At 37.1% G+C, this 26238-nt stretch overlaps 1 protein-coding gene across 2 annotated transcripts; it reads right to left on the minus strand.

Annotated features, from left to right (window-relative positions):
* Window positions 1-5206: 5206 nt before the first annotated feature.
* On the minus strand, window positions 5207-14308 carry LOC148087565 (LIM/homeobox protein Lhx6-like). 2 transcript variants are annotated; one of them, XM_087795125.1, is made up of 9 exons: window positions 14168-14308; window positions 13514-13629; window positions 12969-13097; window positions 12476-12597; window positions 10739-10956; window positions 9332-9432; window positions 9140-9235; window positions 6844-7015; window positions 5207-5512 (listed from the first exon to the last, which is right to left on the minus strand). In XM_087795125.1, exons 2-9 carry the CDS (start codon window positions 13514-13516, stop codon window positions 5430-5432), a joined length of 924 nt encoding a protein of 307 aa, XP_087651251.1. In that variant the 5' UTR covers window positions 13517-13629; window positions 14168-14308; the 3' UTR covers window positions 5207-5429. The 2 variants fall into 2 exon arrangements, with proteins under 2 accessions (XP_087651251.1, XP_087651176.1); XM_087795050.1 differs by having other exon boundaries at window positions 10739-10959.
* Window positions 14309-26238: the final 11930 nt, after the last annotated feature.

A 26238-nucleotide genomic window follows, 5' to 3' on the forward strand; every position in this document is an offset into this window, starting at 1 on the left:
GACGGCCCACAGGGATGGAGCAGAACAGTGGGAACAATGAAGGACAAGACTGAAAAGAAAACAAAAACCCCTGAGAAATGCAACCAGTGAACCGAAAACCTGGTTTGGTTCCATGCGAGCGTGACATCAGCGCGTTAAGACACATGTTCATCATATTCCTGGTGAATGTTAAAGTTCCAGTGACCTGGTTTAGTTTGGCAGCAAAACTGCCTCGACACACCTTTTATCCTCATGACATCATTAATCGTCTTCTATATCCATGTATTCTTCAAACTCATGTGTCTGTCATGCTCTCAATTTTTAATATAGAGATTTATGGTCTTCTAATGACATTTTCTGGAGGCTATAGTCAGCTTGGCAATGGATAAAGGCTTGAAAATTAAATTCAGGAAACGTATAAACAACTCGATCCGTTGCAGCACCGCCATCTTGTGGTTCTAATAGTAACTATATCACACCTCAATTTTTTAATGGGCTATTTTTTTTGTTGATTTAGTAAAATTAAACTTCTAATTTAACATAATAAATGTATTATTAAACATACATTATATGCTCTTTGAATGAAACACCATACTTTAATTACACGGATTTCACTTTTCTCTTTTTAACAGTTAAAAAAAAACCTTAAAATGGTTAATGGCGTCATCTTGCGGGGAATTTCTGCACTAAATTGTGACTTTTTACTCGATTTAAACTTTAAGTTCTGGCTCTACTTTAATACATATAAATATATTGTTGAGTTGTATCAGAAATATGCAAAGAATCCCATCGGGTTATTGTTTTAAATATATATTTTTTAATACAATGATAAATTCCCTCTTCCCCAAACACTGAAACTCACCTTTTTTATTTAAGCCATTAAAAAATGTATTAATTTACAATTTTGACATTAAACACAACATGAATTAAAATGATATTGCACAATATTTAAGGAGTAATCTTTTTTTTTATTATTATTTGATGCTATGTTTTTATCCAGTGGTGCATTTATTCTATTCATCTATTTGTTTATAAAACATTTTTATATTTTAAATATTTCAACTGACATAATTCAGTATTCTAGCTTTCATTTATTGTAATGTTCTGGTTCCTGTTTGCTATTTTGCTATTAAATGTATTTTTTCTAGTAGTTTTTCTAGTTTTATCTATAGTTTTTTTTACTGATATTACTTAAATTGGCTTTTATTACTTGTTTTTTTTTACATTTTCCCTGCATTAGTTGAATCTTTTTGACAGAATTATTTCAGACTTTGTATGATAGTAATGTTTAAAATACATTTTTCTAGCATCCAACACACATCATCAGTCACTGAATAAATACATTAGGCGATCGCTCAGAAATTCAAATGTAAGTAATGAAGTAGCTTTGTAAGGAGCAGAGAGTGATTGAATCTTTTGCCAGATACTAATAAATCAAGCGAACTAGTGAGAGTTTTCTGCCCAATATTTATCCTGGGAGCCTGCAGCCGTAGTGTTTATCTCTGGCCGCGGGCCTGGACCAAATGAATCATCCATTTAATGGCGTGTTTCGTAGATTTTCAAGCGTTTTCACTTCTGAACCGGGAGGGCTACTGTACGAACGAGTCTCTTTGTTTATTTGGCAGTTTCTCGTGCACTGTTTTGTATGCGTCGCGCAGCTTTCTTTCCCCCCTTTGTTTGGAAACGCGATACTAAAATGAGTCTCGCAGCACATTTAAAGTCGAGGTTAAGTAGCGAGTCTGTGCAACGTCCAGAATCCTAAGGGTTTTGTCTTCCATTGTGAGTGCTGTTGTGTGTTTACCTTCGCACGTAAGCAATCCAGGAAACAAACAGTGAATACTCCTCGCCGTATATATGAGCCTTCACCAGGACTTCTGCTGAGAACAAAAATCAACGTGACTTTTCTTTTCAGCAAATTTACACAGAAATCCTCCTGATTGTGTTGTGTTTGAACATCCATACACACCTCAACGTTGTGTCAGGATTCAACATAAGACACAAAGGTTTCATTAGCATTCTTTGTTTTTGTTAGCACTAGCATACATCAACAGATCTCACTGATCTTAAAGATCAGTCATGAGCATAGTGAGGCCCAACATTTATGTGGCCCTCATCAGGTCAAAGATCAAGAATAAATGAACAGTTTTTGACGTAATGACGCCATTTAACGGAAATTTGAAAAACACTTTATTGAGCTATAAACCACAAAATAACTATAGTTAAAAAAAAAAAAAAAAGACTTAAAAACCTAAAAATAAAACCGATACATTGCTGTCAAATATCGATATGGTATAGGGGGAAACAAAATGGTGATATATCACGTTATCGATATTTTTCTAACACCCATTACTAGTTGACTGTAGGTTCTATGGACCTTCAGTTTTTGAGATTATTTATTAAAAATATTTTGAAAAAAATATGTTTTTATATCAGATTTCTTTCTTTTTTTAGATTTGTTTATTTATTATGTAGTTTTTTTCCCATTATATATATATTTGTTTTCTTCTTTTGTTTTTGCTTAATGTTAGTAAATTTAATCTCATACCACTTTTTACACTCTTTTGTCGAGTACTTGACTCTGGTGTTGCAGTATTTACAGACCACATGACTCTTGACGAAGTCGTAACTGCTTTCATTTGTTTTGAATTCAAAATACGTCCAAACATCAGCTTTAAAAGCTTCTGGAGTCCACTGTATCCTCTCGTTCTCAGGCATCACGGTATCTTGCAGGATTTCCTTTGGCTACGGAGAAGGTAATGACTTGCTGCCATCTAGCGGCCTTAAGTTTAATTGCGACACAAAAAAGAACACGCAGAAAATTTGCATCTTAATTGTAAATAATAATCGAATTGTTTCATTTTACTATTTAAATAAAAAACATAAAGGATCAATGATTGAAAATAAAATATATATTGAATCATATTTAAAAAAAAGATATATATGGGAGTGTTGTAGAATATCAACGCAGTATTAAAACATTGCGATATATCAATTTACCGATAATTTCTCACACCCTTAGCTAAAAGAAGTTTTTCCCCGTCACTGTCAATCATTGTGATGTTTTCTTTCCTCTTAAATAATGTTATTTCAATGTTTAAAGTGTCTTAAGAAAACTTTATGATTTCATAGTTAAAAATAAAATTGAAAATTAAAATAGAGGTTCGCTTTTTACATTTACATGAGGTTTTCTTATCCTACTTAATCCATAAATTCCCTTCTTTTTTTTCCATCCAATATCCCGGTGCTTCTGCCGAAGCGTTAATAGCTATAATCATCTTCATCAGCTCATTCACACTTAGCGCCGCATCATCAGCGTAAATTACATCCTTGAGCAAAATGAGGGAAAAAAAAAAAAAAAAACATGGACAAAAAGAACAACAAAATAGCAACGATCCTGCCAACATATGGCAGCTTCTGAAATAAACTTGAGGAGGAGAAGGAGGAGGAGGATGAAGATGGCTCACAATCTTCCACTGAGGTTTTGTTGAGCTCATCAGCGTCGGAGGAGCGAGATGTGAATGCGAGGAGACGAGGGCACGCCAGTGTATCTACTCATTAGACGGGCGACGCTGTAATTCGGCGAGCGAGCGGTTCTGCAATCAGGGGCCTATTCATTAGCGCGGGGGGGCCCGCTTTCATCTGCAACCACTTGAGGATGCCAATCACGGCGGCGAAACGCAGGACAACAAAAACCGGCTCTTCGAGTCTCAAAGACGTGTTTTGTGCGGTAAATGCCGAGTGCAGTTTTTAGAATTGTTTGACGGGAATGAAAAGTGACTTTTCTGCCTGGCGCAGGCATGGCAGGTGGCCCCAAAACTTTAACAGTCTGGTGATCATTTTAAGAGTCGCCTTTGTTTCCAGTATTTCTTTTGACTAAATGAATCCTGATCATTTCAATTCAGCATTTTTTTTAACTCAACAAAATCATTTTGGTTTAAAAAAAAAAAAGGAAATTTACTGTTAAAACAGATGCTCTTGAAAAATAATTAATAAATACTCATTTTATTTGAATAAATCTAGGAAATATCTGATACAAATGAAAACACAACAAGCTAATCTCAGGAAGCTAATGAGCTAAGCTAACTAGCCAGCTAACAAACAAATGGCTAGCCTATCTAGGTTGAACTTACCAATAACAGCGAACATACGTATTAGTTATTTGTTTAGTTACTGATACCTCTTCAGATAAAAGCCAATTCAGTTGTAACTTTGATTTAACCTCTGAGGAAATAACAGAAGACACCTAGCCGCATTAAGCTAACAGCTAACCTCTGTCTGCATCTGGGAAACATGTCAATAAATACAGTGTATAGTTTTTTAACACACATGCAGCTAAAAGCTGAACATTTTACTCTCTTTTTTTTATATTTATTTATGTTATTTTATATCCTCGTTCTTGAACAAAGGAATACGGTGGCTAAGCTAAGCTAAGCTAAGCTAAGCGAAATATATAAACATCAGGAAACGTATAAATAAATCGTGTTATAAATGGTTACAAAAGTAAAAATGAATACTTACCTTTTTGACACGGATTATAAATACAAATTTCTCCACCTGATTTTGATTCCTTGTGTTCATGCTGATCTCGGATGAAAGTGTCCGTTAAGACAGTGGCTCTAACCAACAAGGCAGCTAAGAGATTAAATTAAAAGTAATCGTGTGGAGACTTGCTTGAGACCTTGGCTCCAGCCATAGTTGAGTGATGTCATGGTTGTCTTTAACAATAGCTATAATGTGTATGTGTTAGGCGGTGGTGCGAAAAACTGATGGAAAGATATCTTTATATTAATAGTTAAAAGTTTTATTTGAGTAAAACCGTAATAATATAAATAACATAAATGACTAAATATTTGAATTAAGGATTTGGTTATGAATTGCTGAAGTTAATTTGGGACTTTCTAGACATTTGTCCTTGATCTTAGCCATATAGTTAAGACTCTAAGGCATTTTTAAAATAATAATTTGGTTAAAAATGACTTCAGCTTCAGAAATTCATCATCGTCTTGTTTCGCTTGACGACCTTTGACCTCTGCTCTTCTTCAAACAACAGTCCGAATACTCGTCTAAGTACATCTTTATTACCAACAGCAGTATTGAAAATGTACAATCACTGAATCATTTCACTTAAAGACACATTTGTGAACTTTTTTTTTTTTTTTTGGAATAAATAAGAGTTTCCTTTTTTTGACAACAGTACAAAAAACAGTCAACTTGTAAACAACGACAATAAACAAAGCTGAGGTTTTTAGTGTCAGGTCCGGACTCGACAGTCTCTCCGAAAGTGTCCCGTCAAAAATGGGGGGCGAAGAGAGTCTCGCGGTCCCCGTCCGCGTACAAAGTTTAGCTCACCCAAGCCTCGCCATGATTGAAAACAGATTCGAGGATTTCCTGCCGGCGCAGGATCCCCGAAAACGACGACAGATTTCACTTCCATGTCGGGGAGGGAAAGTTTAGCGGCTGATGGGAAGTTGCGGTAGAGAGATGGGCGGATGAGTCAAGTGTCCCGGGGCGGAGAGAACGGAGAAGGGATGATCTGTACACGAGACGACAAGAGGGACATGTGTTTCGTGAAAGAGAATAAAAGAGAAAACATGTAAAGCATTAGCGTGATGGATGTAAAAAGATCGCAGCTGCTCTGATTTTATCTCGAAAAAAAAGGTTTGTATATGTGCTGTGTTTTATTGACACAATACAATACTGTCATGACAGAAACACGAGTCGTGCTGAAGGGCTTGAAACGAACATGATGTGAACAAGATCAGGGGTCGATCGAGCGGTTTAATGTCAGCATTATGGTCATATTTTGAATTTAAATGTATTTTCTCATTTAAAAACAGTAAAAATAAATGATAAAGAGTTTGCGTTTCACTCATTTTCACTAGTTCAGCGGTTTATTTTTGGAGTAAACTTGACTGAAATGAGTGTCTTGACATGTCGAGAGTTACGGGGAAAATTCTACTTCAGAGAATAGAAGTAGAAAGAATAGAAGAAAAAAAAAAAGATTTTAAAAGAACAAAAGAAAAATTGAGTTGTAAAGAAACAAGTTTTTTTTAAATATCAGAAAATTAGGTTAAAAAAATAAATAAAACTAAGACAATTTGATAAATAATTAGTAAAACGTTAGATTAAATTAACAATTATCTCAGGCCCGAAAAAAGCCCCATATGGTTGTTCAGCTTGAGCCAGAGAAAACACAAGGGATACCTCAAACACATTTGTTTTTTTAGGCCTTGGGTCACCTTGACCCTGAGATAATACAAGGGTTAAGAAAGGATAGCAGTAAAGTACACGTTTTTGGAGTAAACTTGACTGAAATGAGTGTCTTGACATGTCGAGAGTTACGGGGAAGATTCTACTTCAGAGAATAGAAGTAAAAAGAATAGAAAAAAATAAATAGATTTTAAAAGAACAAAAGAAAAATTGAGTTGTAAAGAAACAAGTTTTTTAAAATATCAGAAAATTAGGTAAAAAAAAAAAAAAAACGAAGACAATTTGATAAATAATCTGTAAAAAATCGGAAAAAAAAAAAAGGTTGTTCAGCTTGAGCCAGAGAAAACACAAGGGATACCTCAAACCCCTTTTTTTTTAGGCCTTGGGTCACCTTGACCCTGAAATAACACCAGGATTAAAAGAGTGGCCCGAAAAAAAACTCCAAAAAGGTTGTTCAGCTTGACCCAGTGAAAACACAAGGGATACCTAAAAAACATTTGTTTTCAGGCCTTTGGGTCACCTTGACCCTGAGATAACACAAGGGTTAAGAAAGGATAGCAGTCAAGTACACGTTTTGGGAGTAAACTTGACTGAAACGAGTGTATTGACATGTCGCTTCCGCTTCATATATGGTATACAAAAACGAGAACTCACTCTCCAGGTATCCGTGCAGGGCCAGCAGGTGGGGTCGGTCCGGGCTGGCGAACGGCGAGTAGTGGATCTCGTCCGGCAGCGAGGGGGGCATCCTGGACAGCGGGGCGCCGTGAGGGAAGCCGCTCCCCGGGGGCTGCTTTTTGTGTCGCGCTCGACAATTCTGGAACCAAACCTGAACAAATCATGAACAAACTGTGAGGAAGCTGTGTGTGTGTTTGTTAGTGCAGGATAAGATTATAACTCATACTTAATACTTCTTTTACTAAGGGGGGGACTCACTTTTGTTGCCAGGTGTTTAGCTATTAATGGATATAATTTTAGTTATTTTGAGTGAAAAATAAATGTACACTGTTATATAAGCAACACACATACTACTTGTCATTGTGTAAAAGTGTCCTTTCTTCAGTGTTATCCCATGAAAATGTATACTTAAGTATCTGCAGAATGCGAGGGGTTTACTCACTTTTGTTGCCACGGGTTTAACTATTAATGGATATATTTTTAGTTATTTTGAGGGGGAAATAAATGTACACCTTTATATATGTAAGTAAGTAAGTAAGTAATTTATATTTATAGAGCGCTTTCCAGACCAGGGTCACAAAGCGCTTAAACAATCAAAACAATACTCAATAAAATATATACTTTAAAGGTCAAGATATAAGCAACACATAGACTACTTTTCATTGTGTCAAAGTGTCATTTCTTCAGTGTTGTCCCATTAAAATATATACTTAAGTATATGTGAGGGGTGTACTAACTTTTGTTGCCAGGGGTTTTCACTATTAATGGATATATTTTTAGTTATTTTGAGTGATAAATAAATGTACACCGTTATATAAGTAAGTAAGTAATTTGTATTTATATAGCGCTTTTCTAGGTCAAGGTCACAAAGCACTTAAAAAATCAAAACAATACTCAATAAAATATATACTTTAAAGGTCAAGATATAAGCAACACATAGACTACTTTTAATTGTGTCAAAGTGTAATTTCTTCAGTGTTGTCCCATAAAAATGTATACTTAAGTATCTGCAGAAATGTGAGGTGTACTCACTTTTGTAATACACTGTAGCAGGTATAATTGAGAGAAGAGTGTAGAACAGATGACGCAAAATTTTCAGTTTTTCATTTTCAACTCAGGCTGCATAAATTGTATTGAAACAAGTGTGTTTCCTTATCTATGCAAAAATCTCAAACGATGATTGTAAAAGTTAAAAATCCTAGAAGAACGCTTTATTCTCCTGAACACAACAAAAACATTTGTAGAATCAAATGGCTTTTCTGGCTTTTTTCGCTCACACAGACGCGACAGAAATCAGTGACTGGTGATTTCTGATAGATGAGCTCTTGATTGATGGCAGTGGTCGGCTCCCCCCCCCCCCGGCCCTCCTCCCTCGAACCCCTTCAGAGACCTTTCATGGAACTGACAAGAACCACACACGAGTGGGACAATCATCTGGTTTAGACTGAGGCTCGGAGGTGCCAAGAAAAAGTCTCGCAGAACACGACACAGTCACGGAGGGAGAGGGCCGGAGACAAATGTGTCTGAGGAGGACGAGCGTTACAAATATAAATAAGAACAAATGAATCAACTCAAGATTTTTGATAATAACTCCAAACACTAAATAATACAAACTTTCATTGATGATTTATAAAGACTGGATTCACATTTTTCCCGCAATAAGAAACGGTACAAACGGAAAAATTACTACTTTTAAAATATAAACTAAATAAAGAAGAATAGAAAAAAATTAATTGATTTCAAAAGAACAAAAGAAAAATAAACAAGTTGTTTAAAATATCAGAAGATTAGGTTAAAAAGATAAATAAAACTAAGACAATTTGATAAATAATTTGTAAAGTTAGAGTAAATTAACATAATATCTCAGGCCCCAAAAAAACCCAAACATTTTGTTCAGCTTGACCCAGAGGCAACACAAGGCATACCTAAAAACACATTTGTTTTCAGGCCTTGGGGTCACCTTGACCTTGAAATAACACCAGGATTAAAAGAGTGGCCTGAAAAAAAACCCAAAAAGGTTGTTCAGCTTGACCCAGAGACAACACAAGGGATACCTCAAACAGATTAGTTTTCAGGCCTTCGGGTCACCTTGACCCTGAGATAACACAAGGGTTAAGAGAGGATGGCAGTAAACTACAAATAAGTCTACAGTTTTTTAATGCTTTAGGGTAAAATGTGATACAAAACGTTTGTAAATAAAAGTATATTTTAGTCAAAGTGAAACAAACGAGTCACTATATACTTTGTACAACAAGACCCAGAAGTGCAGCCTGACCTGAATCACTCGTCGGCTCAGGCCCGTCATCTCAGCCAGTTTCTGCAGAGTCTGCGCGTCCGGGTTGTTGTCCTGCGCGAACTGGCCTTGCATCACCTGCGATGGACAAACTGCGGTCATGAAAGAGCACGAGCACCCGGGTCGTGGTCGTACAGCGAAGCACCCAAACGCACATGTGAGAGCTGCATCTACCTGCAGTTGCTCCGCTGTGAAGGACGTCCGGGCCCTCTTGGCGGGCTTGGGTTGGCAGTCCTGGTCCGAGGGCAGCGCCCCCTCCAGGGTCAGACCCGTACCTGAACGTAAAAAAAACAACCACATCGTTGTTCTTCTTCTACATCAGGGTAATAATATAATGGTTTTTCAACGTTAATCACACGAGGAGCGAAAAACTTTTACCAATCAAGGTCGTTGTCATTGATAGTTGACAATTGTTGATGGATCAATATCTCAGATCAATATCTCAGTAAAACACTGGCATCTTAATAGCTCAAGATGAACATTCATCTATTTCTATTTTCAGAAAACCATCTGAGTTTGACACATTTGTACATCATTATATTCTAAAAACACACATTCTTTCTATGACAAAAACCTCTTTCTTACACATATAAGGCAGAAATGAAACGCGAGCCAAACTATTAAAGGAGCCAAGGTCTTAAGTAGTCCAGCTCCCACATGATTTGATATGATTCATCTGATCTTTTTGGTCGTAAATTAGATGAATTTCTTTAAAAAACAAAACAGATGACATGAAAACATTAAAATGACGTTGTTATATCTGTTAAACATATTGTGTATTCTTCTTGTTGTTTCAGTATTTTAACTTTCTTATTTTATTAATATTTATTTCTTCTTTCTTCACATTAAACTGAGTTTGTTTTCTCTCACAAAAGAAACATCTTAAAAAAATGTGTTCTACAGCAAGTTTGACATAAAAACACAAACCAAAAAGAAGCACGAGTAAAATGGTTTGTGATAAATAAATATATTAGTAGGTGAAGAGGCAGATGTGGCGATGTATCGCGATACAAAAAGAATGATACGATATATTGTGATACTGTAGTAACAAGGATATATTTGTAGTTTTGTCCGAGTTTTTCAGAATTTACAGACCACATGACTCTCGACGAAGTCGTAACTGCTTTCATTTGTTTTTAAAACTAAAATATGTCTAAACATCAGTTTTAAAAGCGGCTGGAGTTGACTGTATCCTCTCGTCCTCAGTCATCACTGGGATCTCTCATAGACATAGTGAATAATGCCTTCTAGCGGCCAAAAGTTTAGGTGCAACATAAAAATGAACAAACGCTGTTAATAAATGCATGTTAATGCATAAATAAAATTAATTTGTTTATTTTACACACACCGCCATAAACCATGGTAAGAAATGTAATATACGTTTTTAAAAATTGTATTTCTGATACAGTATCGTTGAAAGGAATATTGCCTTTTATCCTTGTATCAATGTTTCCTACCACTTGTAATCAGGATAACAAGAAAATATTCTGGGTATTTAAATAATGGCAGATTCACCTACTTTAGCTTATGTCTTCAAACTTAAAACTGTGAATCCCTCAGAGGAGTTCAAAGGATCAGTACCGTTCTCAGCCGCCCTGCGCAGGTTCTCCAGCATGATGTCGTAGTGGCTGCGACAGAGCACCCTGCCCTCCACCAGACCGAACTCCTCTCCGGTGCTGAGCTGCCTCTTGCAGGAGAAGCAGGCGAAGCAGGCCAGATGGAAGACGCTTCCACGAGCCCGACGCACCCAGTCGCTGGCGAACACCTGCCGGCCACACTGGGCACACTTGGTGCCGAACCTACTGTGAGGAAGATGAAGCAGGCGAAGGGATTATTAATAATACATCCTGAGCGTTTTTTCTGGTAGAATAACAAATCTGTATATCTAAATATCTGCTTTTATTCTCATCATCCCAATAAATTAAATGTTGAATAATATAATGTCTTATAGATGAAAGATTAATCTCATTTTAAAGGTCAGTCACATAAGAAATTCCAGATTTAAAGCAAAATTGTGTTGCTTTAAATGTAATATTTCTGTATTAAAATGATTAAAAGATGCATTTTTTAATTTAGCTGACTCTATGTTTGGTAGTACTTTCATTACATCACAGTAGCTTTTGATATAAGAAGTGCAACTCAAATATTTTAGTGATATTTAGTCCAGAGTAAACCCCTTTAAATCAATCAAAAAACCTACAAAATGTAGACAACTAATAAGGTCCAAGATAAAACTGTGAGCTGACTCGCTCTTAAAAACTGCATTTTCTGTGGAAAAACAAAGAGATCCAGGTTTGAGCAAATAAAACCCAGAACAGAAGCTCAAACTGTTCATATTATTTAACTTAAACATGTTTTTAGTAGTTTGAAAAATGCATGGAAATGGCTGATCTTACTTACATGTATTTTTTTTAATATTTAGAAATATAACTGCTTAGACTCACATCTGTTGCAGCTGCTTTGATAATAAACACAAAGGTTTCCATCCATCATCGACGCCACACTAGTTTATTATCACGAGCAGCTCTCTTGGATCAAAAGACTCGACAACAGGCCAACAACAAGCAACACTGACCGTGTGGACGACATTAGATCATAATTGTTGCATTCCTCAGACGCAGTGAAAGAAAATCTTTCACTGAAAATCCGAGCACACTTGAGCTCATTCACGTAACACTAACAATGTGATGTCGCTTTTGAATCTTTCAATTGTAAATTGAATATAATGAAGTCGTCCAAACTGAGACACGAGTTTGAACCAATAAGCTCTAATGCAATAAAACCATCTTCTTGATGATAAAAGGACAACACGGACGCATGTTAAACTCATTAAAAAAGATATTTGATTTTGCCAAGAACCTAGGAATCCAGAGTGGAAAAGATGATTTTATTTATTTTTAACGTTTTGAATAATAAGATATAGTGTTGAAAGATTATCCACGTGTTTTCAAACAGAATGTAAATGTTAAATTGATCTACATAATGACATATACTCCTGAAATAATGTTTAAAATTGCAACAAGTAATTCATACAATACATATGTAAGTCTTGTTACTCACTTTAATCTTCAGATATATTAATTAAAATATATTTATAACATCACTTTTGATGCATACCTTTTAGAAGAAGTTTGTCTTAATTTTCAATATTTAATCGCATATAGAGTGAAAGTACAGTAAGAATACATTATTTTCTATTTACAACCACCTGAAACAAAAACTTACTAATATTTTCTCTTGACTTTGACAGTAATACTGTTAAACTCAAACTGACTACTTGCACTCCAAATATTAGAGAAAAAAAAAGTGTAATCTTACCTGAAATAATCCAGTTTACAGTAGATTTCCTTATTTTTCACGTAGCAGCTGCTGTGTTGTCTGAGCGAGGCTCTGCACACGGAACATTCCAAACATCCCAGATGCCAATTTAGGTTGTTCACCTGCCAGAGAAATGTATTTATAATTATTATTGATATTGTCAGTATTTTTATTTTTTTTTTAAAGAAAAGGTACATAAAAGTGCTAATGTGTCCAGCAGAAACACAAAATGGCGTCTGAAAATACAACGTTAAATAACACATTAATATTTAAATATACAATTTTAAGATTTACTCCGTTATTTTTGGTGTATTTTTCAATTCAGGTCGTGATTATTTATTTAAAAATTACATTTTAGACATTTAAACTATTTTTACATGTTTTAATACTTTCAGTAGGAAACATTTTAAAATCAAAATGGCGATTTTATTCAACAATTTTAATAAAAAATGATTACTAAAAACAATCTTTAGAAAACAAATGTATTTCTCACCTTCAGCAAGTAGCGCTCTTGTATTTCCATGCCGCAGCTCTCGCACAGGTTCTTGGCCGGAGGAGAGCAGAGGCAGGCGGCCTCCGGCGAGCTGGCGACCCCGCTCTCCTTCTTCACCTCCGGCGCGGACTGAGCGCGCGGAGTCGGTGTTAGAAAGTAAAAAGTTTAGATGAAAAAAATTATCTTAATATTATATTATTTGAATCACTGTTTTTTTTTTACATTGAACGTTGATTTTTTTGTTGTTTTAAGCCATAAAAGAGTTTTTTTTAATCTTTTTTAATGAATCCAGAGTTGCAGGTTCGAATCCGGTGTCGGGAAACAGTTTTAAATATCATTTAATTTTTACATTAGTTTAGTTATTTAGTTCCGCAGTTTATTTACATAAAAAAACATTTTTTAAAATGTATAAATACTAATAACAAAAAAAAAGCGATTTAAAGATGTATTAAAAAAATAATAATAATTTAAAACGTATAAATACGCGATTTAAAGCTATTTCCTGGCGCAGGCGTGTGTAAACGAGTGAAGGATCCAAAACTTACCATTTCTCAAGCGAGTCTTATGTCGAGGGAAGATGAAGTTTTTTTGCGCGCGTCACGCATCTCAGCGCCGACTGCGTCCCATCCCAGAGCCCCCCGGAACACCTCGCCTTTAAACCCTGGCAACAAAAGACAGTATCCAGGCAATTAAAAAAAAAAGAGAGAGAAAAGACGATAAGGGATCGATCACTGCTCGGAAGGTTTTTGTTTTTTGTGTTTTTTATTCTCACGCAATCACTAGAAAAAGGGATGCGCCAGTATTTGTAATTAGCGTCGGATTGAGACGCGTCTCTTGATAAGACAAGTGTCAATTTCATCTGTCAATCAAAGAGCCAAACAAGAGTGTTCGAGGAGGAGGAGGAAGATATATCCCATAATTTCAATTGCTGTGTAAAAAAAAATCGACGGCAGTGAAGAGCTGCGGCGCATTGACGGGAGACAATGGCGCAGAAACAGCGGCTGATCTGCGGCCATAAAGGAGCCTGATTGTGATGGAGACGTTTAACGCACTCGAGGCGTGATCACTGGTGCATTCAGGGACTGCCAGGAATCACAACCATCGTGTAAAACGTGTCCACTTGCAGGGAAAATTAACAGGTTGTTTGTTAATCGCCAGACGATAAACATTGGAAAAAAAAGAGTTTGATAAAAACGTACACATGGCGGCACAGCTGACTGGAATCATGGGAAGTATCCTCTCTTCACATCATCATCCACATCAAAACCCCCCGAAAAAAAAGGAACGTATAGTCCGCTTGTGAAAACCCTCTTATGACTGCAAGTCCTCGCAGCTTCTCCACCTCCTTTGACTCGAAGTTTACTCCCAGTTCTCCCAGACAGGATGTGATGCCGCGCACTTTAAACAACTCTTCTTCCCAGAGTTTGAACTCCAGTCAAAACACTTCACGATTTATTCCACACTTTTATTTACGCTGACCTTTAAGGCAAATTCAATCTCAACTCAAAAGATGGTAGTTTTCCCATCGATTTTACAGTTTAAAAAAAATAATTTAATTTAGCTTGAATTATTTTTCCATCACTTGGAAACTGATGGACAATAAAACAAAGCATGTGTATATAAAAGCAGCATTTTTAAATAAAATAAAACGTTGATGTTATATGTTATAATATTTTCATGAATATATTTCAATAAGTGAGTCTATAGTGAGCTGTGAAGTTGTTGAAAAGTTCATCATGTTGTTACTAAACACAGCTTTAAAATCGAAAGAAATAAAGCGTTGTAAGGCTGTACTAACATATAGTTGGAAAATATATATTTAAATATTGTTTTTTTCTGTGATCGTCCTACTAATATATTTTCTGGAACTCCTGTTGTGCTATCAGTTTTATCTTGATCTTTAAAATATATTCCTTATTGAATATTGTTTTGATTGTTTAAGCGCTTTGTGACCCTGGTCTGGAAAAGCACTATATAAATACAAATTACTTACTTACTTACTTACTAAAATAGGGCCTGGAAACAAAGTATCAACATTTAACGCAATTTTAAAAAGTTTACGTGTTCAGTTGAATCTGAAGAGCAGCATTAAAACATTTTTAATTAATCATTATAATCAATTATGTTATGTCCACATGTTCAAGACCGAAATAAGTGAATTTTTAATTTATATATTGTTTTTATTTTGCTTATTTTTCGTTATTGATGTTATTCTTTTTTAAATACTGTAAAGAAAATAAACATAAACATAAGATTTACTCCAAAAAACAAACATTCATCAATCCATTCTTACGCTACACTTCATATCCATTCACTCTCTCTTCATCACACCTCATTTATCAACAACATTCTTGTCATTCATTTCATACAATTTTAAACTGCCTGACTCACCATCAGTCTTTCTTATCCTTCTCTATCGGTTCCTTCCCCATGTGCCCATGAGCGCCCCCTCACTTTTCTATGGTGAACTTCTTTTCAATTTAAAAATGATTTCTTCACAAAGTGCATCTTTGTCTATAGACCTACCTGAACAGAAAACCACTCAACCTGCAGACCACCACTTGATCTCCTCCTAATGGCCGAACGTCCTCCCACTTAAAACGTCTATAAAATCAATCATTCATTCTCATTGATCCACTAAAAAGCAGCGTTCCAACGGTGAAATTTCATTTTTCTTACAAAGCCCTGTTTTGTTAGGGTCTTGACCCTCGTGCACTTTAATGTAATTGTGGAGTAGAGCAGGTCAACCTGAGGAAGATCTGGAGGACCAGAGGGTGTCATTACACATCCATTTAGTTAACCAAGACTGTCAGCCTTCAGTAATGATCGGATCGGACCAGTCGTTCTCTAAAGGTTTATTTCAGTTTGTGTGTTTTTCTTTCATTTTTAACCGTTTCGTGAGAAGAAATGCATTTGTTTTTACTGCTATTAAGTCACATGGACATCACACTGACAAAGGTGACACACAACAATTGACAAATGAGTAAAAAATGTTTGACTATTTCAGGATTAGCGTCGTAAGCAAGTAGCTCAAACTTCTTGAATTTATCATTTTATTGATCAGATTTTGCAAATAAAAAAAAAATGGTTGAAGTTACTTTTTCTTGTTCAACCAGAACAATAAGATCAACATACTGTTGTTTTATATTCGATAGATGAGGGCGTCCTCAACCTTTTTCGCATGACGTACCAGGTTAATATTCGGCATTATATTTAAGGAGCAACCATCAGATAAACACAGTAAAAATACATCATAAAGAGTTTGTGTGTCACTCATTTTCACTAGTTTACAGGTTAATTTTTGGAGTAAACTTGAGTGAAAACACGTAAGCGCTGTGTCTATAATTTGGCTAATGATCACCTTTTTTTTCCAAAACAAAACACCTTTCAGACAATATTAATCAATAGAAAATAAATTACATACATTATTTTGACATTATTGTTATAAATGCCAGTCACCAGGCCCGGGAGAGGGGGGGTTAGGGACCACCCATGAGAGAGCAGATCATACTTCTTTGACTCTTTCACCACTAGGTTAGACACTGGACCTGTTGAAGCTAGCATTCACCCCGAAAGTAGATATGAAGGAGCTACGTTAGTAGGTATGACTACCATAAAAAACCCTCAATAAATGGGGTCAGAAGGGGGATGACAGCTTTAGAAATGGTGAAGCACCATTAAGGGGAGGAGGGCACGGATGGGCTGTTATTATATTGAATTTATTATATTGTATTTTATTTTATTATATATTATATTGACTTTATTAATCTGGTTAATAAACCTCTGGAGATCTCCTTCCAGAAATTTGATTTCCAGTTCATGGCAGACAATAGAAGGTACAGAAGTTCCATAAAAGCAAGAACAAGAACAAAGTGCAAGTAAAAAGAGCAAAGTGCAAAGAGATAACAAAGTGCAAATACAAAGAATATAGATCAAGGAAATAATCATGATTTGAAGACATTTGTTTTACTACTTGCACCTTAGTGTTTGTTTCCGGTGACAAACAGAAATTGGTCTGGGGGGGGGTCTAAGGTAAGTGAAAAGTCAAAATGGGGGATCGGAGAATCGTACATTTCTCTAATACATTTGGAAGTCTTTGATCCACCAGATGCTTCAGAGAGCTATTAGCTTAGTGAGTTTCATTCTTCTTCTTATCGATGTTTTGTGTTGTAGTGTGTGTGTGTGTGTGTGTGTGTGTGTGTGTGTGTGTGTGTGTGTGTGTGTGTGTGTGTGTGTGTGTGAGTGTGTGTGTGTGTGTGTGTGTGTGTGTGTGTGTAGGGTTTCCCCTCAAAAAAATCGCCTCCTCAAGACCGCAAGAACACTTTTTGTTCACCAAGCAGGTGTTTGCTCAAACAGGTATTTTCAATCCAACTCCTGACTCCCATTATTGTTCGTACGATACAGCTCAGAAAAAAAACGTGACATTCCGTCATCACCTGTTGCATCCTGGATGTGTTTGTTTGATCGCCGCAGCACGTTCCCCTATCACAGCTGTCAGAACGCCGAGCCAACAATAATCTCACCGCCAGCATGTGAACACGTCGCAGCACATGCAGAATCTATTAGTTTCCCTGTGATTGGCCCCGGCGGACGCTTTGATAGCTGGTATGACAAGAATGTATTGTCCGCTTGATGTGCAGAGGCGAGGCAGAGGTCAGCTGAGTCCGGCGTCTCATCGAGTCTTAGGGAAGGAGACGAGAAGGATTAATGGCGTATTCATATTTTGATTCAATCAAGTATTATAAAAATACATCTTAAATGTCATATAAATAAGGCTAGATGGTACCAGGGACAGATCCGGCTCGAGACATCTCAGGGATACACCCAGATATGGGTGTTTTATTATTGCTCTATATCAGGGGTCGGCAACCTTTACTACTCAAAGAGCCATTTGGACCCTTTTTCTACAGGAAGGAAAACCTTGAGAGCCGCAATTCCCTTTTTGACTCTTTGGCGCCGAATATAAAAGGACGCCTCGGTGATTGTCTCGCTTTTTCCACTTCAACACAACAAATTCCTGTGTTGTTCTTACATCACTGGCAAATTAAACTGATTCTGAAAATTAAATATAATTCCATACAATGTTCACTTCCTTTGTTTGCCTTCATGCTATATATAAATAAACTCTAAATAAAACTTTAGTTGGTGATAGTTCACACAAAATTCAAACTTCACTCATTTTCTACTCACCCTAATGTCGACTAAGGGTTGGGATTATTTTTAGAGTAATCTGTTCCTTTTTAGAGTAATAGACAAAAATGTTTGTTCATTTTAATGTAGCGACTGGAGCTAAGTTGTCTTCGTCTTCGTCTTAGTCCAAAAAGACACTTAAAAACATACAAATATGAGGAATTGTTCCCAAAAAATTAAACAAGTCTATATTTTAGGATTGGTGTCAGTGGATGATTCCAAGCCCGCAGCCTAAAGCTCTCATGACTCTTTAATACAAGAAGGATGTTACAGTCGAGCAGTTTGAAGGTGTTTGGATGTTGTTAAGTGTGTTTTTGAAGTAGAAAATGAATACAATTTGGGTAAACTATCACTTTAAACATTGATAATTATCATAACCATGTTTTTTACTGTATATTTACTGCAGTTTGCCCTGATGAACTGACTAATGTTTGTTTATAACAATTTTTTATTTAAAGCACTATATGACTCTGAAGGGTTATATATACTGTACATTAATATAAATCATCATCATCATCATCATCATCATCATCATCATCATCATCATCATCATCATCATCATCATTATTATGATTTGCTATCAATCTTAATCTTATTTATAATAATATACATGTTTTTAACTGACTGACTGTTCCTTTAAGCGTGAGCGAGCTAATCGTTTGTCACGCATCATTTAAAAAAAAAAAAACGCTTCGAAACATTTAAATAAAATACCCACATTTATATCAATACGTATTTTCAAACACCACAGGGAGCCGCATCATTGGGCTGAAAGAGCAGCGTAAGACCCCTCGTCTATATTAACTTCCAGATAATCTGATTTTAAAAACTATAGTCGATTTTCGCACATGTGCAGCATTGCTTTTCCAAGTTCAAAGAAGTGGCGCGATGCTACGTTTTCCGCCAAAGAAAATGCAAACTTTATTTATTTTTAAGGTTTGTTGTTTGGAAACCCCATCAACCAACAGTAGAGGGCATCATTCAGGCAGTAAAGTCGGTTGGTTTACAGTATAATTTGAACCGGGAACATCAACATTACATCAGAACTGGTGAGCAGCAAACAACTAACCATCTGGTCAATGAAGATCGTAGGTGATACCTGATACCGTGTACAACAAGATGCTTAACTTAGTAGTGTAAAGCTGCACCGTGTGTGATTACTACTACCCCTACCACAAAGACAATACCAGAAAGGACAAGTCTGGACTTTGGTTTAAAGTAATTAAATAAAGATCAATGTGAGACATTGGTCACTCTAGCCAACCACCCTCTCTAGGCCTATCAGCCGGATGGGTTTCTACAACCAACACATTGATGACCAACTCGTCCCTGTTTTACTTTGAAAGTGTGATACGAATTCCTAAAACTCTATCCAGTCCGGCTGCTTTTGAACCATTTGGAAAACTTTTAAATACTGAACTCTCTATCCAGTAGTCCCAACAAGACCAAGGGTGCCAGAGAATCCAGCTGATGCAGAGACACCCTGAATCACGGTTGGTCGGACAGGGTCTGTAGATCGGCATGGTTGCGATACTTTGGTAACGCAGATGGTTTTGGTGGAACCAAACCAAGGGACCGACTCAACTACCAACACCTTCCATGACGCCTTATTAAAACTCTCCCATTAACCCTCCATTATTACTCCTACCTTCTTGCTGATGGACCCAGTCTTGGCTTCCCTTACAAAAGAAGACATAAGTTACACTCTAGTATTGCTTCACCATTGCAGACTGTAACGAAAGAAACAAGTGGTATTTGTACGTGCTTTTCTCACTGTCTTACGTTTGTTTTTTTGAACTGGAAGGAAAGGGAAGTTGCACTGATTCATTGCTGCCTTTGCTCCATTCAAGAAACAGCAGAAAGTCACGGAAAGGGGATGATGAACGCTCTCGTCGTCGTGCACGAGGCCAGAAGCACAACACGGGAGTCTTATCTCGTTTTTCTGTACAACCTCACTGCGGTTTCGTGGGAGTGTCGCGGGGTTTGTGCGATGACTGGATACCAGACTGGCCATTTGTGGCGACCCGCTTCGTAAACACAGCTGACACTCATGGATTCCAAACTGTCACCAAGTGTTTGTTAGTGTTGTGCAAGACGACGTCTGCAGGGGGAATCTGGTGTTTTTAAAAAAAATAAAGGTCGATAGACTCCCGGAGAGGGAAACACTTCAGTCGAAAAGAGCCTCGCTTTTACTCCAGCGAGTGAGTCTTCGCCCCTCGGGAACTTGTTGGACAATCAGTTTGACATGGAAGACTCTCAAGTCCAACATCCACCCCTTCGGATCAAACCCGGTCCTGCGGCCAAAGCTTTCAACAAACAAAGGAAATGACACATTACACCATCCCTCTGTGAGAAGCTGCAGCGGAGGGAAAAAAAAAAAAAAGCCTCGCCAGTTATTCTACAAATACAAGTTTATTTGAAGAACAGACAGGGAAAAATGGAGGGCCTTGTTTTTCAGCGCTCCATATGACAGCAATTTGGGGCTATTGTGTATCTTGGCCGGAGCGTGTGGTCTGTGATAGATGACGGGAGAGAAAATCACAAGACGCTGGCTCGGGCTCTGACTTGCAAATTGCTTTCAGCTGATTCCAACATTGGGTTTGATATACATCAACTCCATCACTGTATATACGTCTCTATTTACATCCAGGAAGCAGCTGATCAATTCCAGGAGAGTCCAGGCTATGTTTCCCCTCCGGCTCGGACAAATAAGACGTATCCGAAAATGATCACGTTTCATAAGGGAATACTCTGACGATTCGCCTGGTTCGGGCCAAAAACTCTTGTTTGTTCAGATCTCAAAATAGGTCCAACAAAAAGAGAGACTTGTGAAGGTCTTGGGTCGGGGGGGAAGAGCTGGGAACATCTCACGGTAACACGGTAATATGAAGACGAATGATGCCGTCCGTGTATCTGGTCCTGGAGAGAATGTGAGATAAAGAGCATCGGTCACATCACCAGAGCTCTTGGGAAGGCGATGAAGCAATCGTAACTACAGAGAAACTGCCAAAATCTTCCTTTCACACTTAAAATGAAGTGGTCTCTGTGGCCCAACCCTGTGATGTGGAGAACTTCCCTGTGCGTGACTGTGGACTCACTCAAGTGTTTTTCAAAGACCAGTCGATGACGGACCGACACCATGATTTGTTTTGCGTCACAGTTGAGCAGCAGGATCAATAGCATATTCAACGTTTTGGGACTTTTTTTACGTGTGATTTTTTTGAGTCTTTTAAAATAAAGAAACAACGTTCTGGTTCTGCTCTCTTCTGGCATACACTGTAGTGGTGTGAGGTGGTTCTATGAGTGGTCACACATTTGCTGGGATTATGGTTCTTAGAAGGACAAACTTTCTTAGAAATTTAGCAGGACACCCAGAGGAGGCTCTTCGAAGGGCACAGGTAGAGAATCCGAAGGATAGACACAAGAAAAATAATCATTTGTTGGAAATAAAATCAGGCCAAGACTCAAAGGGAGAGCAACAAAACCTGAAGCACAATAAGAGCCTAAGTAAGCAACAGCCCCATGAAGTGAAAGGGAAAGTTCCCCCAAAATTTAAATTGAACTCATTCTCTTTTCCCTCACGAACGAATGTTGTTTAAGGGTTAGGATTAATTTTTAGATAAATCGTTCTTTTTAGAGTTATAGACAAAAATGTTTGTTCATTTTAATGTAGTGACTGGAGCTCAGTTTCTTCATCTTCATCTTCGTCCAAAAAGACAAAAAACATCCAAAGACCTCCATACTGCTCATCTGTTTTTAAAGTGTGTATTTTTTGGACGAAGATGAAGACTAAGAAGTACTTTAGCTACCTTTTATGAATGGATTACTCTGAAAATAATCCCAACCCCCTTATTCATACATGAGGTTGAGTACAGAATAATAGCAATTTGAATTTTGGGTGAACTATCACTTTAAGAACAACTTGAAGGGAGAAACTTCGCACTACCAAGTGTTTAGATGACACCAACAAACCCCCAACACAAAGTCTTGAGTTCCTCTGAAGCTCACAGTGGCAGCAAGATGGACCAGAACTATGGATCTGTTGCCGTGGTTATCTCGATAGTATCTGTTACCTCTAGATGCACCTCAAACTGATTTAAAACCGTTTTGCTTGCTTTTTTTGAAGTCGCAATTCATTTCTCCCTTCAAACTTTAAATGTGTGATTTGTCTAAATCAGTTTACATTTGAATTTTACAACATTGAATCAGTTATACAATAAGATTTAAAAAGTGCACATGACTAGCCTTACAGAGCAACTAATGTGAAAACAAAAACTATCCTGACTCACATGTTTCAAAGGTTCAAGTCTTTTTCTCCAAGATGCAGTAAGTTTATAAAGTTCGTCTGAAATCTTGGCGAACAAGAGGTTACGAGAGCAGAGTAAATTATTAAGTAATAATGGCTTCTCTCATCCTCCAGCTAACTGTAATCACATCCTGCTTTGTTTATACAACGAGACCCTTGGAGGTGGAGACTTCCGAGATTAATGACGCGCGGTGACAAACCTCGATGCTTGACCAATCACAACAAAGTGGGCGTGGTTATGGTAACAAGCTTTATTCTCCAGAAGTGTTTTCAGTGGGCGAAGCTTAAGATAATTTTCTAACGTAAATATTTAAATGAAAAGAGAGTTTTGTACAAACAGACACTGATGATAAAATAAGACACACTTAACACATGAATTGCCCTTTAATGAATCTAGAATTTTATTCTGGTTAAATAAAAGTCAAATTCGATATGTGCTGTTATTCGATCTGTACTCTACAGCGTCATGGCGTCACAGGATACCTCCGTGGACTTCACTGGTGTCAGGGATCAGCACCTCAGCCGGGCTGGTAACCAGCTCCAGGAGGAAACGACCGTCTCCTGATCATACGAAGTCACCTGCAGTGACCCGGAGCAATCAGAGCGAAGACCCCCCCCCCACAGGCCATAGAACTCCAGCACCACCCGAGCGTCTGAGTTCAAGTGTGTCACTTCTAATTGACCTCAAATTGGAGATTACGTGCAGCGGAGCTGATGGGTGTTTAGTTTGATGCCAGATTCAATATCCTGTTTCCCCGTCGACCAGAGAGGAAGAAGGAGATGGAAGAGGGTGGAATGGATGGAAGCTGGTGTTTGTTTTGATACAATCAACTCTGCTTGTGGAATATTTCGCTGAAAAGTTAAGATGGTGACTGAAGGGGTTAACATGTCCGGGAGCCCTTTAAACTACTGAAAACATTTCTGTTGTCGTACTGTCATTTCATACCAAGAACAACAACCATAGCCGGGTCAGGATGATACATTTTTTGTATCATAAGTTTGGAAGAAAACTTCCTCCCATTTATCTTATAATTCATGGACAAATCTGACCTGTTTTTAATTCCAGATTCAATAATAAAATAGCTTAGCCTTGCATTAATCATTTTTTTCTTATCCAAAAATCTCAAGGAGCCAAAAACAGTGCCATCCAGACTCCTCTCTCCCCCGTACATCTCCTCAAGATCTTCTTGGATTACTGTAAACCCCGGAGTTTTAGTGCTAGACAGATAGACTTAATTACTCCCTCTATAGATCTCCTTTAGGAAATGGGGTAGAAGCTAAATGTCCGTTGAAATATTCGTCAAGACTTATGGGGGCTGTACATTCTCGCAACACCAGGAAAGTAACGCATTGAAATTGTAAATTGAAAAACTGATAAATAACTTTTGCATATTGATACAGTATTGAGAGTATACTGTGTATCATTATTTTCGTACACCAAAATACTGTAGTAAAAATGAGGGTCACGATTCTCTGCTTCAAGATGATGTTTGGGGTTATTAAACACAATAGTCACTGCTGTTTAAATTGCTCATATCAATCGGATTGTCAATAAAGTTGAAGCTGAAGAGATGGTTAACAGTTTTAGGACCAGGAATTAACCAAACTACTGTCTCCAAATCAGAAGCTCCTATTTATCACATTTAAGAAGAGTATTTCCACATTAGAGTGTATCTTATGTGGTGAGTCAGGCTGGTTCTGCTGCCCTCATGTGGATAAAATATGAACTGGCGTGAAGAATGAGAAAATATAAACAAAAACTTTCAACTGAAGCAGAAATTGAAAACAATATTAATTCGAGTCAAAACATTATTATTATTTCTTTACGACCTGATTCCACGACGGTCTCTCTGAAGGACGGAGGGAAGGTAATGAGAAAAACAGGTTGAACACGTGCCACACATGGCTCAGGTCAACGGAAACGCTGGTTGACTTAAGAAAACTGAATCTAAACACAAAGATTTGTGTGAGCGCCTGCAGACTCCCGGTCATGAAGACAAACATTTGCAACTTCAAGGACCTTCTTACCTATGTTGGAATCCGTCATAGATAACGCTCTCGATTGTAGCTCGGCACCGGGGCTTGGCCCGGGCCACAACTTGGACAGGAAGTCTACTAATCTGCAACCTGATCCAGGAGGAAGTTTGGACGCAGCCCTTAAAGAGCTTTCACCAGTCGTATTCATCACGAGACCCGGAGCAGGGCTCATTTGGAGTCCGAGCAGGGCTTAACTAAACATCTCCGCTATAAAATAAATGCTTCCAGGTTACTCCGAGTCTAAGTTCCACTTACAGGAGCATCTGATCCCAATTAGCAGGAAGCTGCAGCGCCGCCATGGTAACCGGCCACGTGTGGACAGCCGAGAGGCGGGAAATGATGATTTAATCGGTTCCCGATGTCACAGGACTTTCTTATGTTTTTGGATCGAAAAACTTTCGGATGCTTTTAAAGTGGTTGAGCAGAGGAAGTTTCCAAATATCTTTCTCTCTCCCTCCGGTCCCGGGTCGGCCCTGCACTCTCCTCCATGATGGACATGACTCTGGCGCTACATGCAGGCATTCTATGAGCTCTTTATGAGGATAAAGTGTTTCAAAATGTGTTTGAAAGACTGAGCATTTCTAATTACAAAATCAATTAATTAATTAAAGTAAGTAATTTACAAGAAAAAACGTCTTTTTAAACAAGATGTTAAACTTTTTTTAATTAATATAATTTACTATACTATGTGAGTGATGTGTCGATGAGGTTTCACGACTAACAGTGTTTTCATTTCCAAACTCTAAACTGTTTAGCTTTGAACCATATTTTCCATGAAAACCACAGACATTCAACTTCATTTTTTAATTTATTTTTTCGAGATTGGTGCGTCTGTTTATTTGTTTATTCATTTGTTTTTTCAACATTCACCAGTGACAAACAGACAAAAAAAGAAATTACAGTCACAGGGTATATTAGCATTGTGTTCATGGTATCCATTGTCCAAGAACAGTTTTTCATAAATAGAAATTCTAGGTTTTTTGTTGTTGTGGTGCACAAAACGTGTGTATGTGTTTAAGTAAGTAATCTTTGTATTATTTACAAATATTTAATCAGTAGATTCATGGTTTATTATTTGCATTGTTAGTTTAAATATAATATAGTGCAGATTTATTTTCTATTCTATTTAGATTTTATTTCTTTTTCTTTTTATTATTTTTTATTTCTGGGTGTTTTATTTTCTTGGTACATTGCTCTGGCTGTTGTTGAACCGAATTTCCCCTCGCGGGACAAATAAAGGATTCTGATTCTGATTCTGATTTAAACTGGTTTCTGTTCATAAATCATCTTGTCTTGTAAAGAAAAACCACCAAAACCAACAGTTTAAATACACAACCTTTAATCAAACAGTCCTTAATCGATACGTCGCCCCCTTCAGTATCTACCATGTAAATACAAGAGGTGACAAACACTGACAACAGCTGATCTAAATATTGAAACATATCCTTGGCTTCAGAGTAAAACGTGTGACGTAAACAGACCATAATCATTAAGTCATTAATAAATTATTTATAATGGTAATTAAAACCAATTTTATACATTAAATAACAACATAAATACGTTTAAAATAAAGATTTTTAAATGGATAAATTCCACTGCTACTTACATTTAAATTATTAACTAAAAAATGTGTTATTTATAATCAACCCTGGGTTAAAGACTTTATAGATCATTGTTATTTAGGTTATTAAATGATGAAAATTGTTGTTGGTTTTTCCCTTAACCATCTATATCGAC

Source organism: Callionymus lyra, chromosome 1 (genome assembly GCF_982586985.1).
Source record: "Callionymus lyra chromosome 1, fCalLyr1.hap1.1, whole genome shotgun sequence".
Lineage (NCBI taxonomy): Eukaryota > Metazoa > Chordata > Actinopteri > Syngnathiformes > Callionymidae > Callionymus > Callionymus lyra.

What these genes read in the sequence shown, in the direction of transcription:
- LOC148087565 (XM_087795050.1), bottom strand. An exon ending in AAGAGCGCTACTTGCTGAAG is followed by an intron (nt 12,598 to 12,968) that starts GTGAGAAATACA and finishes TTTCTCTGGCAG; the next exon opens with GTGAACAACCTAAATTGGCA. An exon ending in TGAGCCGACGAGTGATTCAG is followed by an intron (nt 7,016 to 9,139) that starts GTCAGGCTGCAC and finishes TGATTTGTTCAG; the next exon opens with GTTTGGTTCCAGAATTGTCG.